General features: G+C 39.3%; 1 protein-coding gene across 2 annotated transcripts in view; it reads left to right on the top strand.

The window, feature by feature from the left end:
- Positions 1-23,922, top strand: part of PDCD6IP (programmed cell death 6 interacting protein) — a 71,685-nt gene that overhangs the window by 35,426 nt on the left and 12,337 nt on the right. For both annotated transcript variants that reach the window (XM_060638166.2, XM_060638167.2), the window contains exons 8-14: positions 4,152-4,374; positions 5,374-5,497; positions 7,772-7,949; positions 12,259-12,370; positions 13,837-14,006; positions 22,407-22,655; positions 23,004-23,138. In XM_060638166.2, the coding sequence (XP_060494149.2) occupies positions 4,152-4,374; positions 5,374-5,497; positions 7,772-7,949; positions 12,259-12,370; positions 13,837-14,006; positions 22,407-22,655; positions 23,004-23,138 (1,191 nt within the window). The remainder of the gene's footprint in view (positions 1-4,151; positions 4,375-5,373; positions 5,498-7,771; positions 7,950-12,258; positions 12,371-13,836; positions 14,007-22,406; positions 22,656-23,003; positions 23,139-23,922) is intronic.

Below are 23,922 nucleotides of genomic sequence, written 5' to 3'. Positions count from 1 at the left end.
TCTGTGCTGACAGCTTAGAGCCTGGAGCCTGCTTTGAACTGTGTCTCCTTCTCTCTCTGCTCTTCCCCCACTCATGCTCTGTCTCTCTCTCCTTCAAAAATAAATAAAAACATTAAAAAAAATTTAAAAAAGAAAAGGTATATAAAGAATAGATTTAAATGCATGATCAAACAAGCAGAATAAGAATTGACCAAAAATCAAATCAGAAACTATGAGCTAGATTCCAGAGGGAAGAAAAAACAAGAGGAGGGTAGAAAGAAAAAGAAGGGAAAAGAGTGAAGAGAAGGAAACAAAAGAGAAAAAAAATCAAAATTAAAAATTAAAAAAAAAACAAAACCAAGTCATATCTCTGATAGATAAGACTTAAAAAAAAGCCCTAAAACTATAATGTCTGCCTACCTGGCAAAGTTAATACTGATTAATAATTAATACTAGTAATGTAATATTACTGAAACCTAGTTTAGTTTTCCAAGACGTTTTCTGTAGTGTTCTTTCACAGCTGGTCTGTGCAGAACAAGGTCCTCACGTGGCATCTGGCAGCTGTGTCTTACCAATCTTTAGTTGGTAACCACCTCCCTCTCCTTGCCTGCCATATTGAGTTGTGTGTTTCTTACATGATGTCTGTTACCCCTTTTTTGTTACTTGTGTAAATATTCAATCTTTTTATATTTTTTATTAAACATTTTTTTAATGTTTATTTTTGAAGGAGAGTGTGTGAGTGGGGGAGGGGCAGAGAGAGAGAGAGAGAGAGAGAGAGAGAGACAGACAGATAGACAGACAGACAGACAGACAGAATCTGAAGCAGGCTCCAGGCTCTGAGCTGTCAGCGTAGAGCCCGACATGGGGCTCGAATTCACAAACTGTGAGATCATGACCTGAGAGGAAGTCAGACGCTCAACGGACTGAGCCACCCAGGCGCCCCCATATTTCAATCTTTTTAAAAATGATTTTGGGTTTTTCTTCACTTTCTTGCCTGAGTTCTGTCAGTTCCTGTTCCACATTTCTCTTGCTGTCTGCTCTCACCTGCTGTTGTCTAGGCCATCTGGTCCTCTGTTCGCGTTTTGTGTTCTTTTGATACTATGATTATATGCTTAAGTTTTTAGTTTATTTTAGCTTTTTCAGCATGCTGTTTTCATCTGCTTTGTGACAATATTTCCTTGGTGAATTTTCATTACCTATTGGAAAGTTACATGCTCATTTTCATCCTTTTCCTTCTGGTTTCTTTGTGTTGAAGCAGATGGGATGCCTTTTCCGTTACTTGTGTTTGGATGAGATTGATTTTAGGTAGAGGAGTCGCAAGAGGCTCCTGAGTGGGGGCATGCCCCCCTCCGGTCATGTGGTAGCGTTCTGAGCCTCTTTGTGTCGGGTCTCCCTCCTCGGCTTCACTTCTTTGGCTCTCAAAGCCTAGCCTGCTTGAGGAAGGACTCTTCCTCCGTACCTGTGTTTCCCTGAATCCCTCACGGCCTTTCCTTTGCGAGGTGCTGTGTCCGCTCTGAGAGTCTGTTATTTTGCGGACCTGTTGGAGTGCTTGCCCCCTTTCTTCTTTTTCCCTGGTTTCACTCCTCCTATCTGCTTCCCCCGGCCTCCCTGCCCTCGATTAACCTGCCTCTTGCTCTCAGCAGTTCCCTCTCGGGATGAGGCCTCTCAGCACTCCATTTTTCCTGCGACCTCTTGGTGGCTGATGAGGACCAGTTGGCTTTGCCTTTATCATCTGTTGGCACTTGTTTCCTTATTCCGTTTCATTGTTTTCAAATTTGCTTCAAGTCCTTTTCACTCACGGGGGTGGGCCCTTAGCAATCCCTTTTTTTCCCCAGTGTACTTGGTGTATCTTATCATTCTAGTACCAACTTTGCTATTTGAGGGGAGTGTTTGACCACATATTTACGAATCACATTTGAAAAGCGATTTAAATTTGTGCCCTTTCTCATCTCCTAGTATAACTAAAGATGTAGCTTTTGTTTTGCTCTGTTGATTTTGCATGTGAGCTACCTCTTATTTAGAATAGTTCAGTTGACTTTTTTAGGTTTTCCTGGTGTATAAAATATCATCTGTAGATGATCATTTTTTCCTTTTCTTTATACCTTCTTTATACCTCTTAATTTCATTTTTTTATCTAGATGTTTTGACACATTCTAAGGTTGTTGATGATACTGTTTCATTTTGGCTACAGGAATGTTATATTTTCTGCTAAGTATGTTAGCAGGTTTGGGGGTTGAGATTTTATCATGTTAATGAATTGGATATCTATTTTGATTTTACTAAGATTTTCAAAAAGATCAGTGATGAATATTGAATATTATCAAATGCTTTTCAGTATCTGTGGAAATAATTTGATTTTTAAAAATTTAAATCTATTATTTGGATAATACATAAATAGGTTTTCTTGAACCATTCTTGTATTTCTATAACTTTGCTGTTTCATATTTGCTTTCTCTCCTGTGGTTACTCTCTATAGATGTTCTTTATATGCCTGAGAATACTTTATATTCTCTAGTTGTGGTGTCCAGGGTTCTGAATGTCTGGTAGGTCAGACTCATTAATTATGTTATTCACATCTTCTATAATCTTACAGTTTTTTTGTTTACTTGGTCTGTCATGCTGAGACAGGAGTGTTAAAATCTTCCCCTCTGATGAGGGGTAAATTTATCAATTTCTCATTGTAACTGTTTATATACATAGAGTCTTGTTAAATGCAAAATTTAAGAAGTTTTAGGTTTTTCTGGCAGATTGGCAGATCTCAAGCATTAAGCACTGAATTTATCCCTGATGATGCCTTTGGCTTCATTGCCTCTGTTATCTGCTGTTATTATATCTGAAACCACCTAAGTAATGTAATTTAAGCTCTAAATTTATGTGAGGCATATGCTCATCTTATGAATTATGAAGGTAGACCTTTTATTTTTGTTTTTTTTTTTTATTTATTTTTTTTTAAATTTTTTTTTTTTTCAACGTTTTTTATTTATTTTTGGGACAGAGAGAGACAGAGAATGAACGGGGGAGGGGCAGAGAGAGAGGGAGACACAGAATCGGAAACAGGCTCCAGGCTCCGAGCCATCAGCCCGGAGCCTGACGCGGGGCTCGAACTCACGGACCGCGAGATCGTGACCTGGCTGAAGTCGGACGCTTAACCGACTGCGCCACCCAGGCGCCCCTTTTATTTTTGTTTTTAAATGTTTATTTAGAGAAAGAGCGTGAGCGGGGGAGGGGCAGAGAGAGAGGGAGAGAGAAAATCTCAAGCAGGCTCTGCACTGTGAGTGCAGAGCCCGACACGGGGCTCAGTGTCTGAACCGTGAGATCATTACCTTAGCTGAGATCAAGAAGTCAGATGCTTTAACCACCTGAGCCACCAGGTGCCTGAGAGTAGACCTTTTTAAAAAAATCTATTCCTTTTTTTTTTTTTAAGTTTATTTATTTTGAGAGAGACTGCACAAATGGGGGAGGGGCAGAGAGAGGAGGACAGAGGATCTGAAGTGGGCTCTGTGCTGACAGCAAACAGCCCGACGCAGGGCTTGAACTCACAAACTGTGAGATCACGACCTGAGCTGAAGTTGGGTACTTAACCGACTGAGCCATCCAGGCGCCCCTAAAAAAATACGTTCCCGTCAATGCTGAGGTAACATGCTTCTTTGTTGACTTCTTGTGTTGGCTGGGTACTTTTTTTCTGACCCAGCCTTTCACGGTTGGAGTAGACATTTGAGGTTCCTGCCTCCATGTGGGGCAGTGAGACGAATGTTTCCGTAGATGGAGATGTGTTTGTTTTAAGACCCCTGTTTCAGGTCTTCATGAGAGCTTGTAAGACGTTTTAATTGCTAGTCCTTTGGGTTATAGAAATACTCGACAGCCAGCCTTCCTCAATGTTGGTTTATACTTACTGGCCTCACTTACTATACTTACAGGATTTTTTTTTTTTTTTTTTTTTTTTTTTACTTTCTTGTTAATTCATGCATGTGTTGGGACGGATGCCTACTATGTTTATTCTTCATTTTTGATATTTTGGAATTTTGGGATGGGATAATTTCTAGGTTATTCTGTTGACCACATTGCTGGAAATGCATGTCCTCAAAGAAATTTCTTAAAAACCATTGCTTAGATCATTGGTGGAGAAAAACAAAACTTTTTTTAACTTTTTTTTTTTTTTTTTTTTTTTTTAGCACGCAGCAGAATTGATTAAAACAGTGGCATCTCGCTATGATGAATATGTCAATGTGAAAGACTTTTCTGACAAAATCAGCCGTGCCCTTTCTGCAGCAAAGAAGGATAATGACTTCATCTATCATGATCGAGTTCCAGACCTTAAAGATCTGGACCCAATTGGCAAAGCCACACTTGTGAAATCTACCCCAGTCAGTGTCCCCATCAGCCAGAAATTCACTGGTATGTCAAGTACTCAGATATGCTTTAATCTTACTCATCTTTTCCCCAGTTTAATCTGTTGTTTTTGGTAGCGAAAATCACATAACTGCTATTGTATGTTTTGAATAGGATTTGCATTCATGTTCAAGATGAATATGAGAATCAAAATGAAGTGTTGTATCTATAGTGAAAATTCAAGATGGAAAGTAAATGGTAATAAACCATGCAGTCAGAAAATTTGAAAGTACATCTGAGTAATGATTGAGACTTTAAGCATTTGTCATTTTAACATTTGTTATATTATTTAGGAGTCTGCTATTAAAAATAAACATTCATAAATATGACTTTAAATGTATAAACTTACAGAGTCATGGTTGTATGGGATAAATGTTATAATATCCTTGGATTTTGTAGATGTATTCAGTGTATAGTAGTTTCTAGCTGAGATCCCAAGGATAGTATTGTACGTTATTGGGAAAGGCTGATTATTTTATTTATTTCTGTTTAGCAAACAAGATGTGTTTACCATGTGCCAGGGACTCTTAAGTACAGATAACTAGCTCATAATTAGTATTCTCACGGTAGTCTCATGAGATGGGTACTGTTGTTACCCCCCTTCGAGTGATGAGGATATCGACGCACAGAGTGCTTGAATACTTTGCCCGATGTTGCAGAGCTAGAAAGTGGTGGAAGGAGCTGGAAGTTAAACCCAGGCAATGTGGACTGCTTAACCAGTATAATCAACTAATAAAGAGTGTAGATCTTCTTCACCAAAGAAGTCAATGACAAACACATCTTGAAACGTTAAGAAAATTAAGTTCAAAGAAAAAGCTCTCATTGTTCGTGAATATAGTGCTCTAAAAATTCTCTCCATCGTTGTACTTTCAGTAGTGATTTAGTTTTGATTTTTAAATATTTGTAGACTTTCTATGTGACTATAGGAAAGGGAATATGAGCATTCACTTTACAGATGGACTTTGTGTCTTGAAATTTTGTTGAAATTCACATTGCTCATTTTAGATTTGTTTGAAAGTATGGTTCCTGTGTCAGTGCAGCAGTCGTTGGCCGCCTATAATCAGAGGAAAGCTGACTTAGTTAACAGATCAATTGCTCAAATGAGAGAAGCCACCACTTTGGCAAATGGGTAGGTACAGCTTTAACTTCCATAAATATGTCTGTGAACTTGTAATGTTTTCTGTTGGATTGTTACCCTAACTGAATAGTCTATGAGCGTTTGGTTTTCTGAGCTTGGAGCTGCATGTCAAGGCTGCGTGAAGTAGCAGATACACATTCCTGTGCACTCTGGGTGGATGCTCTGTCTGCGAAGTCCTAGGAAGTAGACTTGGAAGAAACTCGGTTACTGAAACAAGTGAGAGGGTTTGACCGCTAATCTACGTGGTAGGAGATGCTTATTTGAGGGAAATGACAAGTAGAAACAAACTTGTAAGTTAACATAGATAGCATGGTACATGGTTCAGCATTCTGAACTAATTTTTGTTAATGGTGGATTGAAGAGTAACAAAATAATTCATTGGCTTTTAAAGTGTCTTCAGTATAATTTTCAATGAAGTACAACAGATAGACCCACTTGAAGTGTATAGTTCAGTTCTTTCTGATCAGCTTACACCACGTAACCACCACCACCGCGATCAAGGTAGAGAACATTTACATCACCCTGAACAGTTGCTTTGTGCCACTTCAGTCCTTCTTCCCCTGGCCCTTAGCCACTGCTCATCTGCTCCCTGTCACCCTAGGTCGGTGTCACTTTTTACACAGGTTAATACAAACATTATAGCGTGTGCATCACATTACATGTACATTACGGTATACAGCACGTTAGGGTGTTGCCGCAGTATGTACGGATGGAACCCTTGCGGTATGTTCAGCGCACATAGCGTGTACTCAGAATGTGTTCGGCTTCTTTCACTTTGCGTAATGTTTCTGAGATTCATCTGTGTGGTATGTATCAGTTTGGTCCTTTTTATTAGTGAGCAGCATTTCATTTTATGGTTAAGTAGCAGTTTACTCTACATTTGCCTGTTGGTGGACATTTCACGTGCTGTGAGCACCGATGTGCAAAGCTTTGTGTGCACAGGTTTTATTTCCTTCGGGTAAATACCTAGGACGACAGTTGCTGAATCGTCCGGTTGCTGTAAGCCTGACTTCATGCAGAACAGCCGGATTGTTTTCCAGCGTGGTGGCTCCACTTCATATTCCCGCCTGCACTTTTTGGGAACCCTGCATCCGTGGCAGCACTTTGTATCGTCAGTCTTTTTAATAGTTTTAGCCGTTTTAGTATGTGTGTAGCAGAATCTAATTGTGGTTCAGTTTACATTCCTGTGATTACTAATGATGTTGAGTAACTCTTCGTGTGCTTACTAGCCATTCGTCTGTCTTTTGTAACGTAGCTGTTGATATTTTATGCTCGTTTGTTAAAATCGAGTTTTTCTTGTTCTTAGTATATTTTAGAGCAAGTCCTTTGTCAGGTATATGTAATTGAGAATTTTTTTTTACCTAGTTAGCTTAATTTTTCAGGTTTTTAATTTTGATGGATGCATGGATTTTGACCTGACTTTTCTTTTTCTAGCAAGAAAACATAAGTTTACCTTAATAACCCCTCCGTTATGTAAATGAAATAATACTTGATACTGTGCTACAAAACTGAGAACAGATGAAGATTCTGTGATTAATACCTAGATCAATTTTGTAGTCTTGACGTTCTGCTTAGATGACATGAAATTACAACTATTTTGTGTATTATTTCTGACTCACCAGTGACAGTATAACAACCAGAAGTATGGTAAAAGTTTGTATTTTTTAAGATAGAATTTTTGATTTTTAATTTCTTAGACTAAAAGAAGTTAAGTTTGAGCTTGAGCTCAAGGTAGCTCATGTTTTTTAATGTCTATTTCTTACTTTTTGGCTTTTAATTCTGAACTGTGATCTTAATTCTTTAACAATTTTGTTTTGATTTTATCAATCACTGATTTCATTTTTTTAGTCCTGTATCTTTGCTTTATTTTTCCATTGATGAGGGTTGTCAATTATTTTGGGGTGTGAACTCCATTGCTATTGATTAGGATATACAGGAGATTAATGTTAAAAATTTTTTTTAATGTTTATTTTTGAGAGAGAGAGAGAGAGAGAGAGAGAGTGAGCGAGCGAGCATGAGTGGGGGAGGGGCAGAGAGAGAGGGAGACACAGAATCTGAAGGGGGCTCCAGGCTCTGAGTTGTCAGCACAGACCCCGATGCGGGGCTCGAACTCACAGACTGCGAGATCATGACCTAAGCCGAAGTCGGACGCTCGACCGACTGAGCCACCCAGGTGCCCCTTTTTTAATTTTTTTTTTTAACGAGGAGATTAATGCTTTAAAGATGGTTTAGACCTCAAGATGACACAGTATCTCATTTTTTCAGGGTGTTAGCTTCCCTTAATCTTCCAGCAGCAATTGAAGATGTGTCTGGAGATACTGTACCTCAGTCTATATTGACTAAATCCACATCTGTGATTGAACAGGGAGGCATCCAGACTGTTGATCAATTGATCAAAGAGCTACCTGAACTACTACAAAGAAATAGAGAAATCCTAGATGAGGTATGTTTTAAGAGATTTGTTTTTCAAGTAAAAACTGCTCTACGCCTTGGTGTCCAGTGGGGATAAGGACTGGTTGCTTTCTTTTGTTGGGTTTCGTAGGGTAATACTCACCATCTTGATGAATTTACTGTGGCCGAGGGCCTGCCTTTCAACTTCAAGAGGAGTTCTGATGGAGGGAGAATGAATTCATACATGCCTTAAGGGTGTATAAATGCACACTAATGAAACTCATGTGACCATGATATAGTATTGATATACTGTGAGAAATTACTGTCACACAAACTGTTCAGACTCTTCATAATTAATGACTTCTTTTCTATGAAAGATTAGATTTCTTGGTAAATGTAGAATCAGACTGAGGAGGTTAGGCCATCAAATGTTTTATAAGCCCACTGTATCCATCTTCCAGTAAGAGAGGGCATTTTATCAATGGGTATGGAACACTAAAGTTTTTTGGCCAAAGTCAGCTGTTTGACAGTGTTAATTCTCCGTTTACAATGCCTTCACCTCTTTCTCCTCATTGATTCACTTCTTTCTTTAGCGATAAATATATTCAAAATGGTTATATAGGCTTTTGCCACTTGAGGAGTCACGTCTTTCAGGTGACTTCTGTTAATCAGTGCCTTAGTCCATGGTGTTTAGTTTTCAGCTGACTTGCAGAGAATTTTGTATTTACATCATTTCCAAGTACTTTGGGACAGGGATAGAGGACTTAAGTAGCGTTGACCCTTGCACAGCATGGGGTGCTGACCCTCCCTCCCCCATGCAGTCAGAGATCTGAGTGTAACTTTGGACTCAGACATAACTACTCATAACCTACTGTTGACTGGAAGCCTTACTGGTGACATTAATAGTTAATTAACCCATATTTTGCATGTTATATATATTATATTCTGCATTCTTAAACTAAGAAATGTTACTAAAATCGTAAAGAAAATCATAAAATCCTAAGAATCCTACATTCATAATATTGTACTGTAAAAAATCCGCATGTAAGTGGACCTACAAAATTCAAAGCTATGTCATTCAAGGAGCATCTGTACAGTGTGAACCATGGGGAGGAGAGTATTTACCTCCTGGGTTTTGTTTGTTTGTTTGTTTGTTTTCTTTTTAAGGGTTTTCTAAAGTAAAAGAGTGAAACCTGTAACCTATGGAACATAGTACGTGCTTAATAAATGATAGCTGTTATTACTATTACCACCATGTTACTATGATGATGAGAGTATAGTCACTATACTAACTGATGCAGAAGTGGTTGTGGTGGCATATTAGCTACTGAAAAAGGTTAGAAAACTTACATGAAAACTTACTGCAGTATTGGCCTGGGGAATCTGATTCGTGAGCGGTTCTACATTAATTATACCATCAATGTTACCAACCTCATCTATGTAGAGGTAGTCAGTGATCAGATAATTGAAAGCAAACAGAATTGATGGTACAGAGTTCAGTGCCAAAACCTTTCTGTACCGAGCTTGTTAGAAGTGCAGCATCTCAGACCCCATCTCAGACCTTCTGAATCAGGATTTGCATTTAACAAGATCGCAGGGTCATTTGTGTGTACGTGAATATTTAACAGACACTGCTCTTGAGGTCATAGACTTGGTTGATTTTTATGTCAAGCAAGCTTTTATCTGGTGTTGCAATTGAAAGGACGTTACAATAGTAGAGAGCCATGGGGAGAACAAGGGGGAGAGTGCTATTTAAGGTCACACGAAAGTGGAAGCAGCAGGAAGTAATTGACAGGGAGGGAGAAGACAGATGCTGGAAAATGCAGGTATCGCAAGGCAAATATCAGTCTGGGGACATTTAGTCAGTGGAAGTTACAGTCGTAAACCATTCTTCAATGTTGGAGTCGGAGTTGGATTTGATTCCCGGGTTTTGTTCTTAGCTGTGACCCTGGGCAGATTACTTAACAATCCTGTCTCATTTGACTTACCCCCCAAAATGGGAGAATAGTGTGTATCACGTAAGATAGCTACCAAGTGGGATCTTGCGTGTACCTGCTAGTTGGTAGTTATTAAATATCACTGTATTTCCTTGACTGTAAGATGTCATTGACTGGAAGATGCATATTTGATCTTGAAACGAGTTCTATGGGAAAAGAACACTGCCTATTGAGATGCTGTATTTCAGTGTAGTTGTGAGGAGCATTTGGTAGAAATACTAGTGTGTGAAGAGCTTCCCTTCTAATTACAGTCAGACTGGCATTCTGAGTGTGTATGGTACGTGTCTGTTGCCTGCCTGTCTTAACATGAGGGACTTTCACTTGCCTCATTTGATGTTTCTAACAGCCTTCCGGAGTAGTCACTCTTACCTGGTCAGCGGTACTTGGAGAGTCTCCTCTGGAGTAAGTTGTGAGTAAGTTGTGGAGTCAGGTTGGGAAGCCGGTGTTCTTTGGTGGCTTTTAGAAATTTAGTTTAGTCTTGATTTTCAGAATTTTGAAGTGTCCAATTAGTTTAATTTTTAGATAATCAATTTATCATTGCCAGGGATCTGTTGGGTCTTTTAATCTTCACTCCCTGTCCGTGGATTCTGTTTCTTCAGTTATTTCTTTTCTGTTATCTCCTAACGAATTTCTTCTAGTGAATGATGGTTCTTTTGATGATGATCAGTTTTCATATCTCTTAACATTTCTTTGACTTTTTCTCTTTGCGCCTCTGGCCCGCCTTCGGCTCATCAATTGGTTATTAGCCGTGCTTTTTGTGCTTTTCAGCCATTCTGTTGAGTTTTTGTTTTTCATTTTATTGATACCATTTGTTTTCATCATATCTGATTCTTAAAAAACAATCTCCTGTGTCTGTTTCACAACTGCATGTCTGTTTGTTTTTGAGGTAAAATTTGCATAACATAAAAGTCCTCATTTTAACCTTAAAGTGTACAAGATGGTGGCATTTAGTGCATTCGTCTTGTTGTGCAAGCATGCACTGTCCAATTTCAGAGTGCTTCTATCACCCCCAGAAGAAACCCCCATCCTCATTAGCGGTCACTCCTCATGACCCCTTGCCCCGTCTCTAGGCGGCTGCTAATCTGATTTCTCCCTCTGGATTTGCTTCTTCTGGACATTTCATGTGAATGGAATCGTAGACGGCATGTGCACCTTCTGCCTCTGTCACTGAGCACGATGTTTTCAGGTTCATCCGTGTTATAGTGTCAGCACTTAATTTCTTTTTATGGATAAATAATACTTCGATCGTATGGAGGCATCACCTACTGTTTATCCATTTATCAGTAATAGATATCTGGGATGTTTTGCTTTTTTGGTTATTAATAATGTTACTTGGGAACGTGTTTTAAGCACCTGTTTTAAATTCTCTCAGGTATATACAGAGGAGTGGAGTTGCTGGGTCATATAGGAATTCTATGTGCAACTTCTTTAGGAACCGTCGAACTATTTTCCAGAGCAGCTGCACCATTTTACATTCTTACCAGCAGCGTGTGAAGGTTCCAGTTTCTCTACATCCTTGCCAACCCTTACAATTGTTCTGTTTTTCAATTCTAGCCAGCCTTGTGGGTATGGAGTGGCATCTCATTGTGGTTTTGACTTAACCTTTATACAGAAAATCCTAAAGTTAGTGGTTTAATAGGGATTGCACTGAACGTTTTGAGCAATTTGGGGAGTATTGCCAATCTTTACAATATTAAATCTTCTGTGAATACGGAAGGGATGTCTTTCCATTTATTTAGGTCTTCTTTAGGTTCTTTCAACAGTGTTTAGTAACTTTTAGGGTATAAGTCTTGCACCTCCTTGGTTAAATTTATTCCTAAGTGTTTTATTCTTTTGATGCTATTTAAATGCAATCGTTGTCTTAATTTCCTTTTTGGATTGTTCATTGCTACAGTATAGAAATGCAACTGATTTTGTATGTTTCTCTTGTATTCTGTAACTTTACTGAATTTGTTTATTATTTCTCATGGTTATTTTGTGGATTCCTAAGGATTTTCTTTATGTAAGGTCATGTAATCTGCAAGTAGAGGTAGTTTTACTTCTTCCTTTTTGGAATCTTTGTTTAAAGTAGTTTTGGTGTATGGGTATACATGTTCTCTTAGTTACTCTTCCCTTTTAATTTACTGAATAACGTAATGGCTAAATGCAGCCCTGCATCTTATAAGACTTTGTGTTAAATATGTCGTAAGTTGGATTTGTGCAACAGAACTGTCGTACCAGTTGGTACCCCAGCCAGTAACGTAGGGGCACTCAGTCCCATCTCACTAATTCTCACCTGTCTTGAGTCTGATCATTTAAAAAGTGTTTTAAATTTTTTATTATCAGAAATGATATTTCATTGTTGCTTTGCCCCCTTTTTAAAAGTCATTAAGATTGTTGGATGAAGAAGAAGCAACTGACAATGATTTAAGAGCAAAATTCAAGGAACGCTGGCAAAGGACACCATCTAATGATCTCTATAAGCCTTTAAGAGCAGGTAAAAATGTGCATAAATGGCTTTCGCTTGCATAAGTTCCCCATTTTTTTAAAGGTGTTATTTTTAAGTAATCTCTATATCCAGCGCAGGGCTCAAAGTCACAACACAGATCAAGAGTCATGTGCTCTTCTGACTTAGCCAGTCAGGTGCGCAATAAATTCCCGATTTGGACCCACATTTTTGATTGATTAAATTAGGGTCATTTGTAAACCAGTAGTTACTAAAACTACTATTATGAAAACACAGGTGTTTTTCTCAGTTCATTGTAAGATAAAAACTAAGTAACAGAGGTAGTCCATGTTCGTTTCATTGTAAGAAGTTCGGATTCTTAAAAACGGTATAAAGTAAAAATTAAAATGATTCCGGGGGCGCCTGAGGGGCTCAGTCGGTTAAACCTCCGACTTCGGCTCAGGTCATGATCTCACGGCTGATGGGTTCGAGCGCTGCATCAGGCTCTGTGCTGACAGCTCAGAGCCTGGAGCCCGCTTCGCATTCTGTGTTCCCCTCCTTCTCTCTGCCCGTTCCCCACTCACACTCTGTCTCTCTGTCTCTTAAAAAAATAAACAAACATTAAAAAAGTTAAAAAAAAAAAAAGATTCTGTAACTCTCTTTTCCTATTCCAGGGCCTGTGCATCTTTTTTGTTTTTTTTTTAAATAGCTTCCCCATGGGAAGCATATTTGTAAAAAATAAATGAGATCATATTATATTCATATGGTTTTGTAATTTAATTTCATTTAGTAGTGGGTGGAAAATAGGAATTTTATCAGTTAATTAAAAAAATATTTTTTTAAACGTTTATCTTTCGAGAGAGAGAGAGAGAGAGAGAGAGAGAGTATGGTGGGGGAGGGGCAGAGAGCTAGGGAGGCACAGAATCCACAGCAGGCTCCAGGCTCGGGGCTGGAACTCATGAACCGTGAGATCATGACTTGAGCTGAAGTTGAACACTTAACCAGCTGAGCCACCCAGGTGCCCCACCAGTTAATTTGAAGTCAAATTATTATTTTTTAAGACTTTAATTATTAAGATTTGTGTTTGTTAGATAAATGTCGTTACGGTTGCTAGAGACTTGTTTTACTTCTCTGTAAAAGGAATTAATACAGTTGATTTTTTCTGAAAATATATTTGCTGTTCTTTAAAGTCAAGTTGAAACTGATCTTTTGAGAATAAGTTGTAACAATTTTTGGAGTGTTTCTATCTTAATGAGTTGGAGGAATACATTAAACTGATGTCAGCTTTTTTTTGGTGGACAATAACCATAAATGTATTTTAAGGTTTAACTGCAATTTTCCAGAAATAAAAAATGCCAAGAGTGACAGGAGCTCAGTTTCTGTTATGTAGTGAAATGGAACCCATAGAAGAGGGGGAAAAGGTAAATTTGGAGTGCAGAACTAAAAGTATAACCGACCCATAGATGTTACTGTTCAAATCAGCGCTGTGCTCAAGTGACATTTTTTTTCCCCGACAGAGGGAACCAACTTCAGAACAGTTTTGGATAAAGCTGTGCAAGCAGATGGGCAGGTGAAAGAACGTTACCAGTCTCACCGAGACACCATTGCCCTTCTGTGTAAGCCAGAGCCTGAGCTGAACGCTGCCATCCCTTCTGCTAACCCAGCGAGGACCATGCAGGGCAGCGAGGTAAGAAGATGCATTGTCATGTGGGTGGTCATCTGCTTATGAAAACGACGTTCAAGCCGTTATGAGCACAATGAATTGCCAGTTTCATAGTGTCATCTTTTTAAAAATGCAGACACAAATTGAGGTTCGTATGTATAAAGTAGAACATATACATTGTGTAGTATGTAACTACATTGGTGATATTACTATCCTATAATAATAATTTCCGTTTATTGAGTGTTTCCTACGAGCTTAGTACTGTATTCTGGATACTCAGTATGTAGTTCAGGTTTTATAAAAGGAAGAGGCTTGGAGGCGTAGAAACTTCCCTGAAGTAGAAGGACTGGGTTTGGCCAGATGTTTTTCTGACCACACCTTTTTTTGTTTTTAGTTCCATCATTCCCTGCTTCCTTCCACTGTATTCCACTGGGACTGTCTCTAAAGGAAAAATCAACCAGCTGTGCGTGTTAACCCGTGCGTAACGTCATCGTGGCATTTCTACCTGTGACAGGAAGGGGAAGACCAATAGTAGGGCATGTAAATCAGAAAGTCCTAAGAGGAGAAGGTGCAAATATGCCTTAGTGGCTGATTACTGTGCCGTGATGTAGTAGAATAAGATAGAGGCCCTGAAGTGCATAGGAAAATAAGCCAAAGGGCAAGAAATGTTTGCTGAAAACTTCTTGAAATAGGTGAATTTCCTGGGGTAGTAGGTCTCAAAAGTTATCAGTGTTGTGCGTTGTCTTTCCACAGAAACATTTCATGTATTTATTCAACCAAGACTTCTTGGATACGTAAGGCACTATGCTAGGTACTTGGAAAAATCAGCAATGAATCATACACAACCTTTACCCTCAATTTTCAGTCCAGTGTGGAAGATTAGCCATATACAAGGAGAACTGTAATACAGGGTAGAAATGCAGAAGTGTTGTGACTATAGAAAGTGTGCTGGGGCACCTGGGTGGCTCAGTTGGTTGAGCATCCGACTTCGGTCCGGGTCATGATCTCGAGGCTGACAGGTTCGAGCCCCGCGTCAGGCTCTGTGCTTATGGCTCGGAGCCTGGAGCCTGCTTTGGGTTCTGTGTCTTCCTCTCTCTCTCTGCCCCTCCCCCGCTCATGCTGTGTCTCTGTGTGTCTCAAAAATAAATATAAACATTAAAAAAAAAAAGAAAGTATGCTGTGAGGATTTAGATGACTAAGCACTTAAATGCTAGCATTTCTTAAGAAGCTTCTTAAGAAATTGGCACATGGTGAGAACAGAGTTGACAGGCAGACGGAGTGAACACATAAACTCCGAGGAAGACTGAGTGGGTATGTCCAGAGACGCTGTCAGAGAGATTCAGTGGAAATGAGCCCCCACGGTGAAGATTGCATGGTTGAATGTGCACAGAACCCAAATCTCTCAAGGTGGGGGGAACCTGACGGAACAAAGAATATCCATTAGATGCTTTAAGGAAGTGGGAGGAAGGAAGAAGGAAGGTGGTTAGATTGCTTTGTGAGGAACAGAGACTGCCGACCCACAGAAGAGCAACAAAATCTGGCCCTGTTTTTATTTTTGGGAAAGAGAAAAATCCCTGCTTAGTATCCTCTTGTCTCCTCCCTCCCTCCCTTCCTTCCTTCCTTCCTTCTTTCCTTCCTTCCTTCCTTCCTTCCTTCCTTCCTTCCTTCCATTTTATTTTTAACTAATCTCTACCCCCAACACGGGGCTCGAACTTACAACCTCAGGATCAAGAGTCGCATGCTCTATTAACTGAGCTGGTCAGGTCTCCCCTCTGCTTTTCCTTTTCGGCGTCTTGTCTGTGACTTAGAACTTAGCACGGCTTCTGTCCTTTGATTCTCCTGCTTGCGGTAGAAAAGCAAAAATGGTCTATGCGGAGGACAGTTGGAATTAGCACGCAGTAATGTGTTATTATATGCAGTTGTTGATTCGTGGTGGTGTTACATAGGGGAAGAAGATTTGTATGGTCAATACGAAGTTACTCTACTGAAGCTAGATTCTCTGGATGGAAGCAACAGAAAACCTCAGTGCTCTGTATATTCGTTCATCATGTGCCTTTATCAAAGCTATTTCAGGTAGGTGTCGTGGTTGATGATGCATTTTAGCCGGAGTTTTTTTATGGTAAAAACATAGTCATTTGAATTCTGGTATTAAAGTGATAGAAAGTACACACTTTATTAAGGCAGCTCCGATCTTAATGGTAGGCTCTTTCTTCTTTTATTGTGAAGGGGTCTTGGTCACAAGACCATCTTGGTCTCTTTGGCCATTTGTTTTTACGTATTGAGTTGCTCTGAAAAATTTTGCCAGCTGTGGGTAATTTGTGTTGAAAAATCCTTTTTTAAATACCTAGGACTGCTGCTGTGATAGTGCACCTCCGATCAGCTAGGGTGCAGAATCTAGTCCATATCTGGGCAGCCAAGCCTTGACCCTCCAGTAGGGCTGAGTCTGCCCAGAGGAAGGGGTGTGTTTTGTTTTGTTTTTTGGTTTTTTTGTAGAAAAGTGATATCCACTAATACTCACAGTGCTGTATCTGCCTCAGGTGATGGAGGGGTGCTTTGGGGGAAAAAAGCTCCCATCTCCTCAGAGATAGTTCATAAAGTAGCACTGTCCAGAGCCGTGTGTCCCTCTAGGGCTTTTTTCTGGCTCCCACAAAGTCATCTTCCAGACTACTGGGTGATCTGCAAATACAGCTTTTATTTACTCTTAGTTTTTCATAACAAAATATATAGACAGGTGTCCAGATTGACTGGCATCTCTTCATTCATTTGCTCACCAAACATTTGTTGAAGACTTACTATATGCCAGAAACTATGGCATGGTGGTTCCTGAGAGAGAGAGATGGAAAACCCTAGATTAGCTTTAGTGTAGGGTAAGTGTGGTCAGCTTCCTGCTGTTCTGTTACCGAGGTAGTCTCATGTCTCCCTTTTCTGAAACTAAATTGGTAGGGTCTGAAAAGTAAAGCTGATATCTCACTGAGAGTATTTGGTGTGTGTGTGCCTGCCTGTGTTTGGTGATGTTAGATGCCACAGAGAGTTTGGTCATCCACATGGGGCCGGTACGCAGTGGGCTACGGGCTAAATCCAGACTGCCTCCTGTTTTCGTATGGCCTGTGAGCCAAGAATGCTTCTTACATTTTTAAATGGTTGAAAAGAAGTCAATGATGTTTTAGGATATGAACATTATATGAAATTCAAATTTTAGTATCCATAAATAAATTTTTGTTGGAGGGTAGTTATACTCATTCCTTTGCATTTCGTCTGTGGCTGCTTTCACACTAGAAAGGCAGAATTGAATAGTTGTAATAGTTGTAACAGAGACTATGGCTCACAAAGCCAAAAAAAATTTTTTTTTCTTTTTTCCCTTCTGTCTGGTTCTTTACAGGAAAACTTTGCAACAGCCATGGGTCTTAAAGGTGAAATGGCTTAGGTGATCTCATTTCTGCCTTCCTGCTTTTACTGTGTTTCAGCCACACTGGCCTTTTTTTTTTTTTTTGGTCCTTTGATCATGTGAAGCTTGTTCCTGCTTCAGGACTTTAACATTTGCCTTCCTTCTGTTGGGGTCTTTCTTCCATTTTGCTTGGTCGCTGCTTCTTTTTCATTAAAGCTCCACATGTCACCCCTTCCTTTTCTTGGTCATTGTCTACCATACCGCTCTATTTTGTGTAGTTGTTTAATCCTCCGCTCCCTTCTTCTGTCCCCCACATGAAGGAAAGACTCTGCTTTTGCTAGTAGTTGTATTTTAGAACCTAGAACAGTGCCCAACATGTAAGGATTCAAAAAGTGTTGATGGAATGATAGCTACTGGTAACCTAACGCTATAAAGGCATGTAGTTAATTGCAGTTGAAAGCTAATTGGAGCTGTTTATAAAACACAGAAATAAATACAACAGGGTTGTAATTATTACTAAAAATTTTTTTTGTCGAGGTGTAATTGACATACAGCATTATATTTCAGGTATATACCATAAAGATTCGGTATTTGTTTATATTGTGAAATGATCATTATAAATCTGGTTAGCATCAGTCCAAGAAGTAGTTACAGGATTGTTTTTCTTGTGTTGAGAACTTTTAAGACCTACTCTCAGCAACTTTCAAATATGTAATATGGTATAACTAACTGTAGTTACCATGCTTTCCATTATATCCACATGACTGACTTATTTAATTAATGGAAGTTTGTACCTTTGGACTCCCTTCATCTAGTTTGTCCATCCCCATGTCCCACTTCAGGCAGCTATCAGTCTGTTCTCTGTATCTGTGAGCTTGGTTTTCTTTTAGATTCCACATATAAATGACATCATGGGGTGTTTGTCTTTCTCTGGCTGACTTAATTTCATGTAGCATAATGCCCTCAAGGCATATTCAAGTCACAGGTGGCAAGATTTCATTTTTATTTAAGTGAATATTTATTTTAAGAGAGAGAGGGACAGCGTGAGTGGGGAAGGGGCAGAGAGTGGGAGAGAGAGAGTCCCAAGCAGGCTCCGTGCTGTCAGCACAGAGCCCGACACAGGCCTCCATCTCACGAACTGTGAGATCATGACCTGAGCCGAAATCAAGAGTCCAACACTTAACCAACTGACCCACCTTAGCAGTCCTTCATTTTTTTATAGCTGATGTTCCTCTGTGTGTGTGTGTGTGTGTGTGTGTGTGTGTGTGTATGTGTGTGTGTGTGTATGTATACACCACATCTTTATTCACTTATCCATTGATGGACATTTAGGTTTCCATATGTCAGCTGTTGTAAATAACACTGCATTAAACATGGAGGTGTGTAGGTATTCTAATTACTTATATGCTTTAACTTGATAACACGTTAGGCCCTGAGTGTATAAGAAATGTAGACCGTGGTTTACTTTTCTTAACTATTCTGGTCATTTGTGGAAGCAGTTAAATTTCATTTTCTCCTGTATTCATTCTGTTAAAATGAGGCCAATATCATACAGGCTAAAATAGGGTTAAACTAGTATGTATGATAGTTTGAAAAAAAAAAAAAAGAATGTTTGTCATACAAGGACTCTCCTTCTGTCTTTGTGTGGTGGTCTAAAAGTTCATTTATAAATTGGTTGTTCCAAATAGCATTTTTTTCCAGAGAGTTAGAATCCTAGCATTTTGGAATAGAATAGGACTTACTAAATAGATCTTTGGCCCTTTTTTATCACGGATTAGAAAACTGACCACCGTAAAAGTTAGGATTAGCTTTTCTTCATAGTGGAGCTGGGATTAGAACTTGGGGCTCTCCACATTCTGCTGGGGTCCTCTTCCCACATGACTCTGTTGCCTGTGAATGCTTAGCTCTTCACTGAACACGAGGCTATATCCACGTGGACCGTGTCTGTCTCCTCATATGACTTGTTGGCTAACTTGGGCTACCACCACTGCAGTGGTGACCCATTATTTGATGAGAGGATCTTAGTTGCCTACTATGAAAGAGACATCCAGTCTCTTTCTAGATAATGTGTTATGGTATCCCTGACTTTCAGCTTTGTTTAGTAGACTTTTTTTTTTTTTTTTTTTTTGAACGGGTTTTGCATACTCCTGTTTCTCCCCCAGCTTTATTTTACTTGACTGTTTTATTATTTTCTTTCTGGCTTTTTTTGGACATAACTGAGAGAAAGATAAGTGGCATTTTTCTAATAGTTAAACAACCTTCACATAGAGCCACAGTCATGGTTGAGGTTCCATTATCTGTTTAAAATAAGACAATAGATAATACTGCCCCAGCCTTTTAAAATTATATCCTATTGCACCCCCCCCCCCCAAAATGTGTCCCATAGTTACAGCAGAATAAATACTTTAATTCTTTTTAAAAAGAATTTTTTTAAAGTCTTTATTTATGTTCAGAGAGAGACAGAGTGTGAGCAGGGGCGTAGCTGAGGGGAGGGAGACACAGAATCCCAAGCAGGCTCCAGGCTCCGAGCTGTCAGCACAGAGCCCGACAGGGGGCTCGAACCCACAAACCGTGAGATCATGACCTGAGCCGAAGTCGGATGCTTAACCGACTGAGCCACCCAGGTGCCCCTAAATATTTTAATTCTTAATCTATTCCTCATTGTTCCTCTCTTCTTATTGCATAGATGCCTAAGCCTCTTTATTCTACAGTGTACCCAAAGTATAGCGTTAAACTGTAACACCTAACTACCAGTTAATAATAATGGCTGCTACTGATTGAGTGCTTACCCTGTGTTACAAATTTCGTTGAGCACTTGATATGATTTCAGTCTTCACAACAGTTCTGGGATAAGTACTCTTATTCTTGCTTTGCAGATAACGAGATTGAGTTTTCCAGGAGGTACAGTATCCTTGGTTACACAGGACCTAAGTCATAATATGTCCATTAAGGGAATGTAGTCAGGGTTGAAATAGTTTTTTCTATGTAATTACGTTTCACTTTGATGGATAACTAGGTACTTGTATTCCTATATTCAAGTTGTGATTTAATTTTGTGTTTTGAATGTGTAAAAAATGTTCATAATTCCAAAGGTGCATGCAGAGAAATCTCATCTCTGTTCTTTCCACCTTGTTCCCATCCTTTCTCTGTAAACAACCTTTTTTTGTTACTTTCTGGTTTGTCCTGTTTTTCTTTTTTTTTTAAATTACATGTGCACACACATATACATACTATATTATGTGTGTATATGTCTGTTTTTTTTTTAAAGCTTATTTAGAGAGAATGAGTGCGTATGAGTGGGGGAGGGACAGAGAAAAAGGGGGAGAGAGAGAATCCCAAGCAGGCTCCGTGCTGTCAGCACAGAGCCCAACGCGGGGCTTGATCTCAGGAACCTTGAGATCATGGCCTGAGCCAAAACCAAGAATCAGATGCTTAACTGACTGAGCCACCCAGGAGCCCCTATTTCTGATTTCCCTCCTCTTTACTCAGGGTGTAATATGCTGTATGTATGCTCTGGTGCCTTTGATTTTCATGTGACAATATATCCCGGAAGTCATCTGGAAACAAGATTTCTTATGCACATGGTCTAACATCAGATTCCACCAGATCCCCAAAACAAGATTCTTATGCACGTCGTCTAACATCAGATTCCACCAGATCCCTGAAACAGACTTGCCATCTCCATGTAGGTGTGATTATTTGTCCTCTTCCTTCCATCGAGAGTATCTGTGGTTTGAGGCTTCTTGGACCTCCCGGAGTCACAGTTCTCTCCACTACTCTGAGTGTTTAAAAGACTCTGCATTTAAGATAGGACACGTAAGAGGTGTAGGTGGTGAACAGAGGCCAAAATTTAGAAGAAATTATAGATTTTTCCTCAGATTTTTAGTCTTCACAAAGGAAGGTTATTTTGGACACTTGCCAAGGAGCTAATGAGGGCTGTGTCATGAAGAGTAGGACAGAAATGCTTAGACACCGGCAGTAGGTGGGAGAGCCATTGGGGTTGGAAATGCCATGGTAAGAAGACAGACAGGGATATAGATGGGGTCCTGGGTGTCCCCTTCTTCCTTTGTCTTTGCCCCAGCTTACTTTCTCTGAGCAGCATGGGGGCAAGCGCAATGGGGGCTTTACGGTTGGTTTTCTCCCTGGTGGTCTTCGCAAGAGTGCGGAGAGATGTGAGTGAAAAGGGACAGTTTGTAAGTGGCATCAGCGGGGCACTTGGGCACTGTAACACAGACTCCAAAGGGCTGTTTATGAATCATGTGGGTGTTCGAGATGCCTGGGCCGAATCGGAGATAGAACTCTTAGTGGAATGAAGAGATGTACAAGAGGCCTCTCTCCTTTCTCTCTACCAGTATATAACATAAACGTGTAGTTTATAGCTTTGTATCTACCTCTTTGGCTCTCTTCTTTCTCTATCTAAGATGCTCTCTCCGTATAGATCTGTATCTCTGTTTCTATCTCCATGTCTCTCTCTGTATATCTCTGTCTCTCCATGTCAGCAAAATAGAGTATCTGCTTACTTGGCAAGAACATCTCTCCCTCTACCTCGGAACCATGACAGGGAGATAGTGTGGTGTAGAGTGGTTACGAGATTGATTGTGGAGTTAGGCAGACTGAGGTCTCAAATTTTACCTGTGTTCCTTTAGTAGCTGTGTAACTTTAGGCAAGTTACTTAATTTTTCTGAGGCTTAATTTCTCTATTTGTGGAAGAGAAGTAATAAATATATACCTTATGGGATATTGTAAGGATAATACTAGATTTGTGAAGTGTTTAGGACAGTCCCTGGCACATAATAAATGTTCATGTAAATCATCATGCTTGCTGGTGTTATCATTACTGCCGCTGCTCTTATAATCTGAGTCCACTAAGGGTACAGTGTAAATAAACCTGATGTGCAATTTATGCTTGGCTGTCTGAGAAATCGTCTCAAAGGAGTGAACCTTTGTGTGTATAATTCCCTTCTTGAAATTGGCTTCTGGTTTTTTTGGCAGTTTAAACTAAGGGGTTTTGTGTGTTTCGTTTTGTTTTAATTGTTTAGGTTGTAAATGTCTTAAAATCCTTATTGACCAATCTTGATGAAGTAAAGAAGGAAAGAGAAGGGCTAGAGAATGACTTGAAATCAGTGAATTTTGACATGACAAGCAAATTTTTGACTGCTTTGGCTCAAGATGGTGTAATAAATGAAGAAGCTCTTTCTGTCACTGAGCTGGATCGAATCTATGGAGGTCTTACGACGAAAGTCCAAGAATCTCTAAGGAAACAGGAAGAACTTCTTAAAAATATTCAGGTAAAGCTTATATGCTTTAGTAAGATTTATGTTGAAGAAAATCACAGAAAGGATAAACCTGGACTAAATCTATGTCAGGATTGTGTTTTGCAAGTACTACATACTGATAGAAATCTGTAATCGTTATTGGTTGTATTTTGATAACCACTGAATTTGTGATATTTTTACTTTAAGAACTAAAGTACTGTGTTATTCCAAAATAAATATTCTATTAGGTAAATTTCTAGTGATTCCTGCATGTAATCACATATGATCTTCATATATAGTTGGGAAAGTATCAGTAAAAGTGTTACAGGCTATATTAATTTGATAAGTAAATGTAAATACATCAATCTTTCTTTTAACAAGGTCTCACACCAGGAGTTTTCAAAAATGAAGCAATCTAATAATGAAGCTAACTTAAGAGAAGAAGTTTTGAAGAATTTAGCTACTGCATATGACAACTTTGTTGAGCTTGTGGCTAATTTGAAGGAGGGCACAAAGGTATGAAGTCCAAAAGAAACAGTAGTTCACCAGTACAGAGTGAAAATATAGTTTGAGAAGTTAATAGTTTTTCCAGTTGGACCTTATTATCATGCTTTGTCTCGAACTTCCTAGCTTTAATGATTTTTTCCTCTGAGAGGCTTCATAAGGGAAGGAAAGCCTTAACAAAGGTGGCAATATTTCATGAGAATGTTGAAGAATGAATTGTGTATTTCACCAGACAGAAAGAGGGTGTAGGAATTTCAGGTAAAAGAAATTAGCACAGAGATGTCAAAAGCCAGTGACGCTTTTTTGGGGGACAGGAAGTTGACCAATTTGAGTGAATTATGCGGGAGCAGGAGTAGTCGAAGCTGAACCGTGGTGGGGAAGGGACGGGAGGATATGGCTTTTATATTCTGTGCTGATGGTTTGGATAACGATGGACTTGTTATCTGCCCGAGTCTCAGGATGCTTACTAAATATGTTAAGTATTTTCTTGCCTTTCCTTTAAATAGCTTAGGGAAATGATTATATTTGTTTTTAACATTTACTTCGCTTCTGAGGGAACAGGTGATCGTTAGTTTTTCAGATACACAATACCTTGTGGTGTTGTAACTCCATGGCGATTATTGAATAAAGTTATTTTGATACAAATACCTTGGATGTAAGGTAAAAACCTCGGAAGAGGTAGAAATACGACGAAGCCTTGGAAATAGGATAGGAAGATCCCGTTTTAATTTGGTTTAAAATGCTTTGTTGAAATATAGATAAGCTGAGAAAATTCTTCAGAGAGCCTTTGGAAATG

This window comes from Panthera onca, chromosome C2, assembly GCF_046562875.1.
Source record: "Panthera onca isolate mPanOnc1 chromosome C2, mPanOnc1 haplotype 2, whole genome shotgun sequence".
NCBI lineage: Eukaryota > Metazoa > Chordata > Mammalia > Carnivora > Felidae > Panthera > Panthera onca.
The sequence above is the reverse complement of the archived record's forward strand: the minus strand, read 5'-3'. Positions and strand labels throughout refer to the sequence as shown.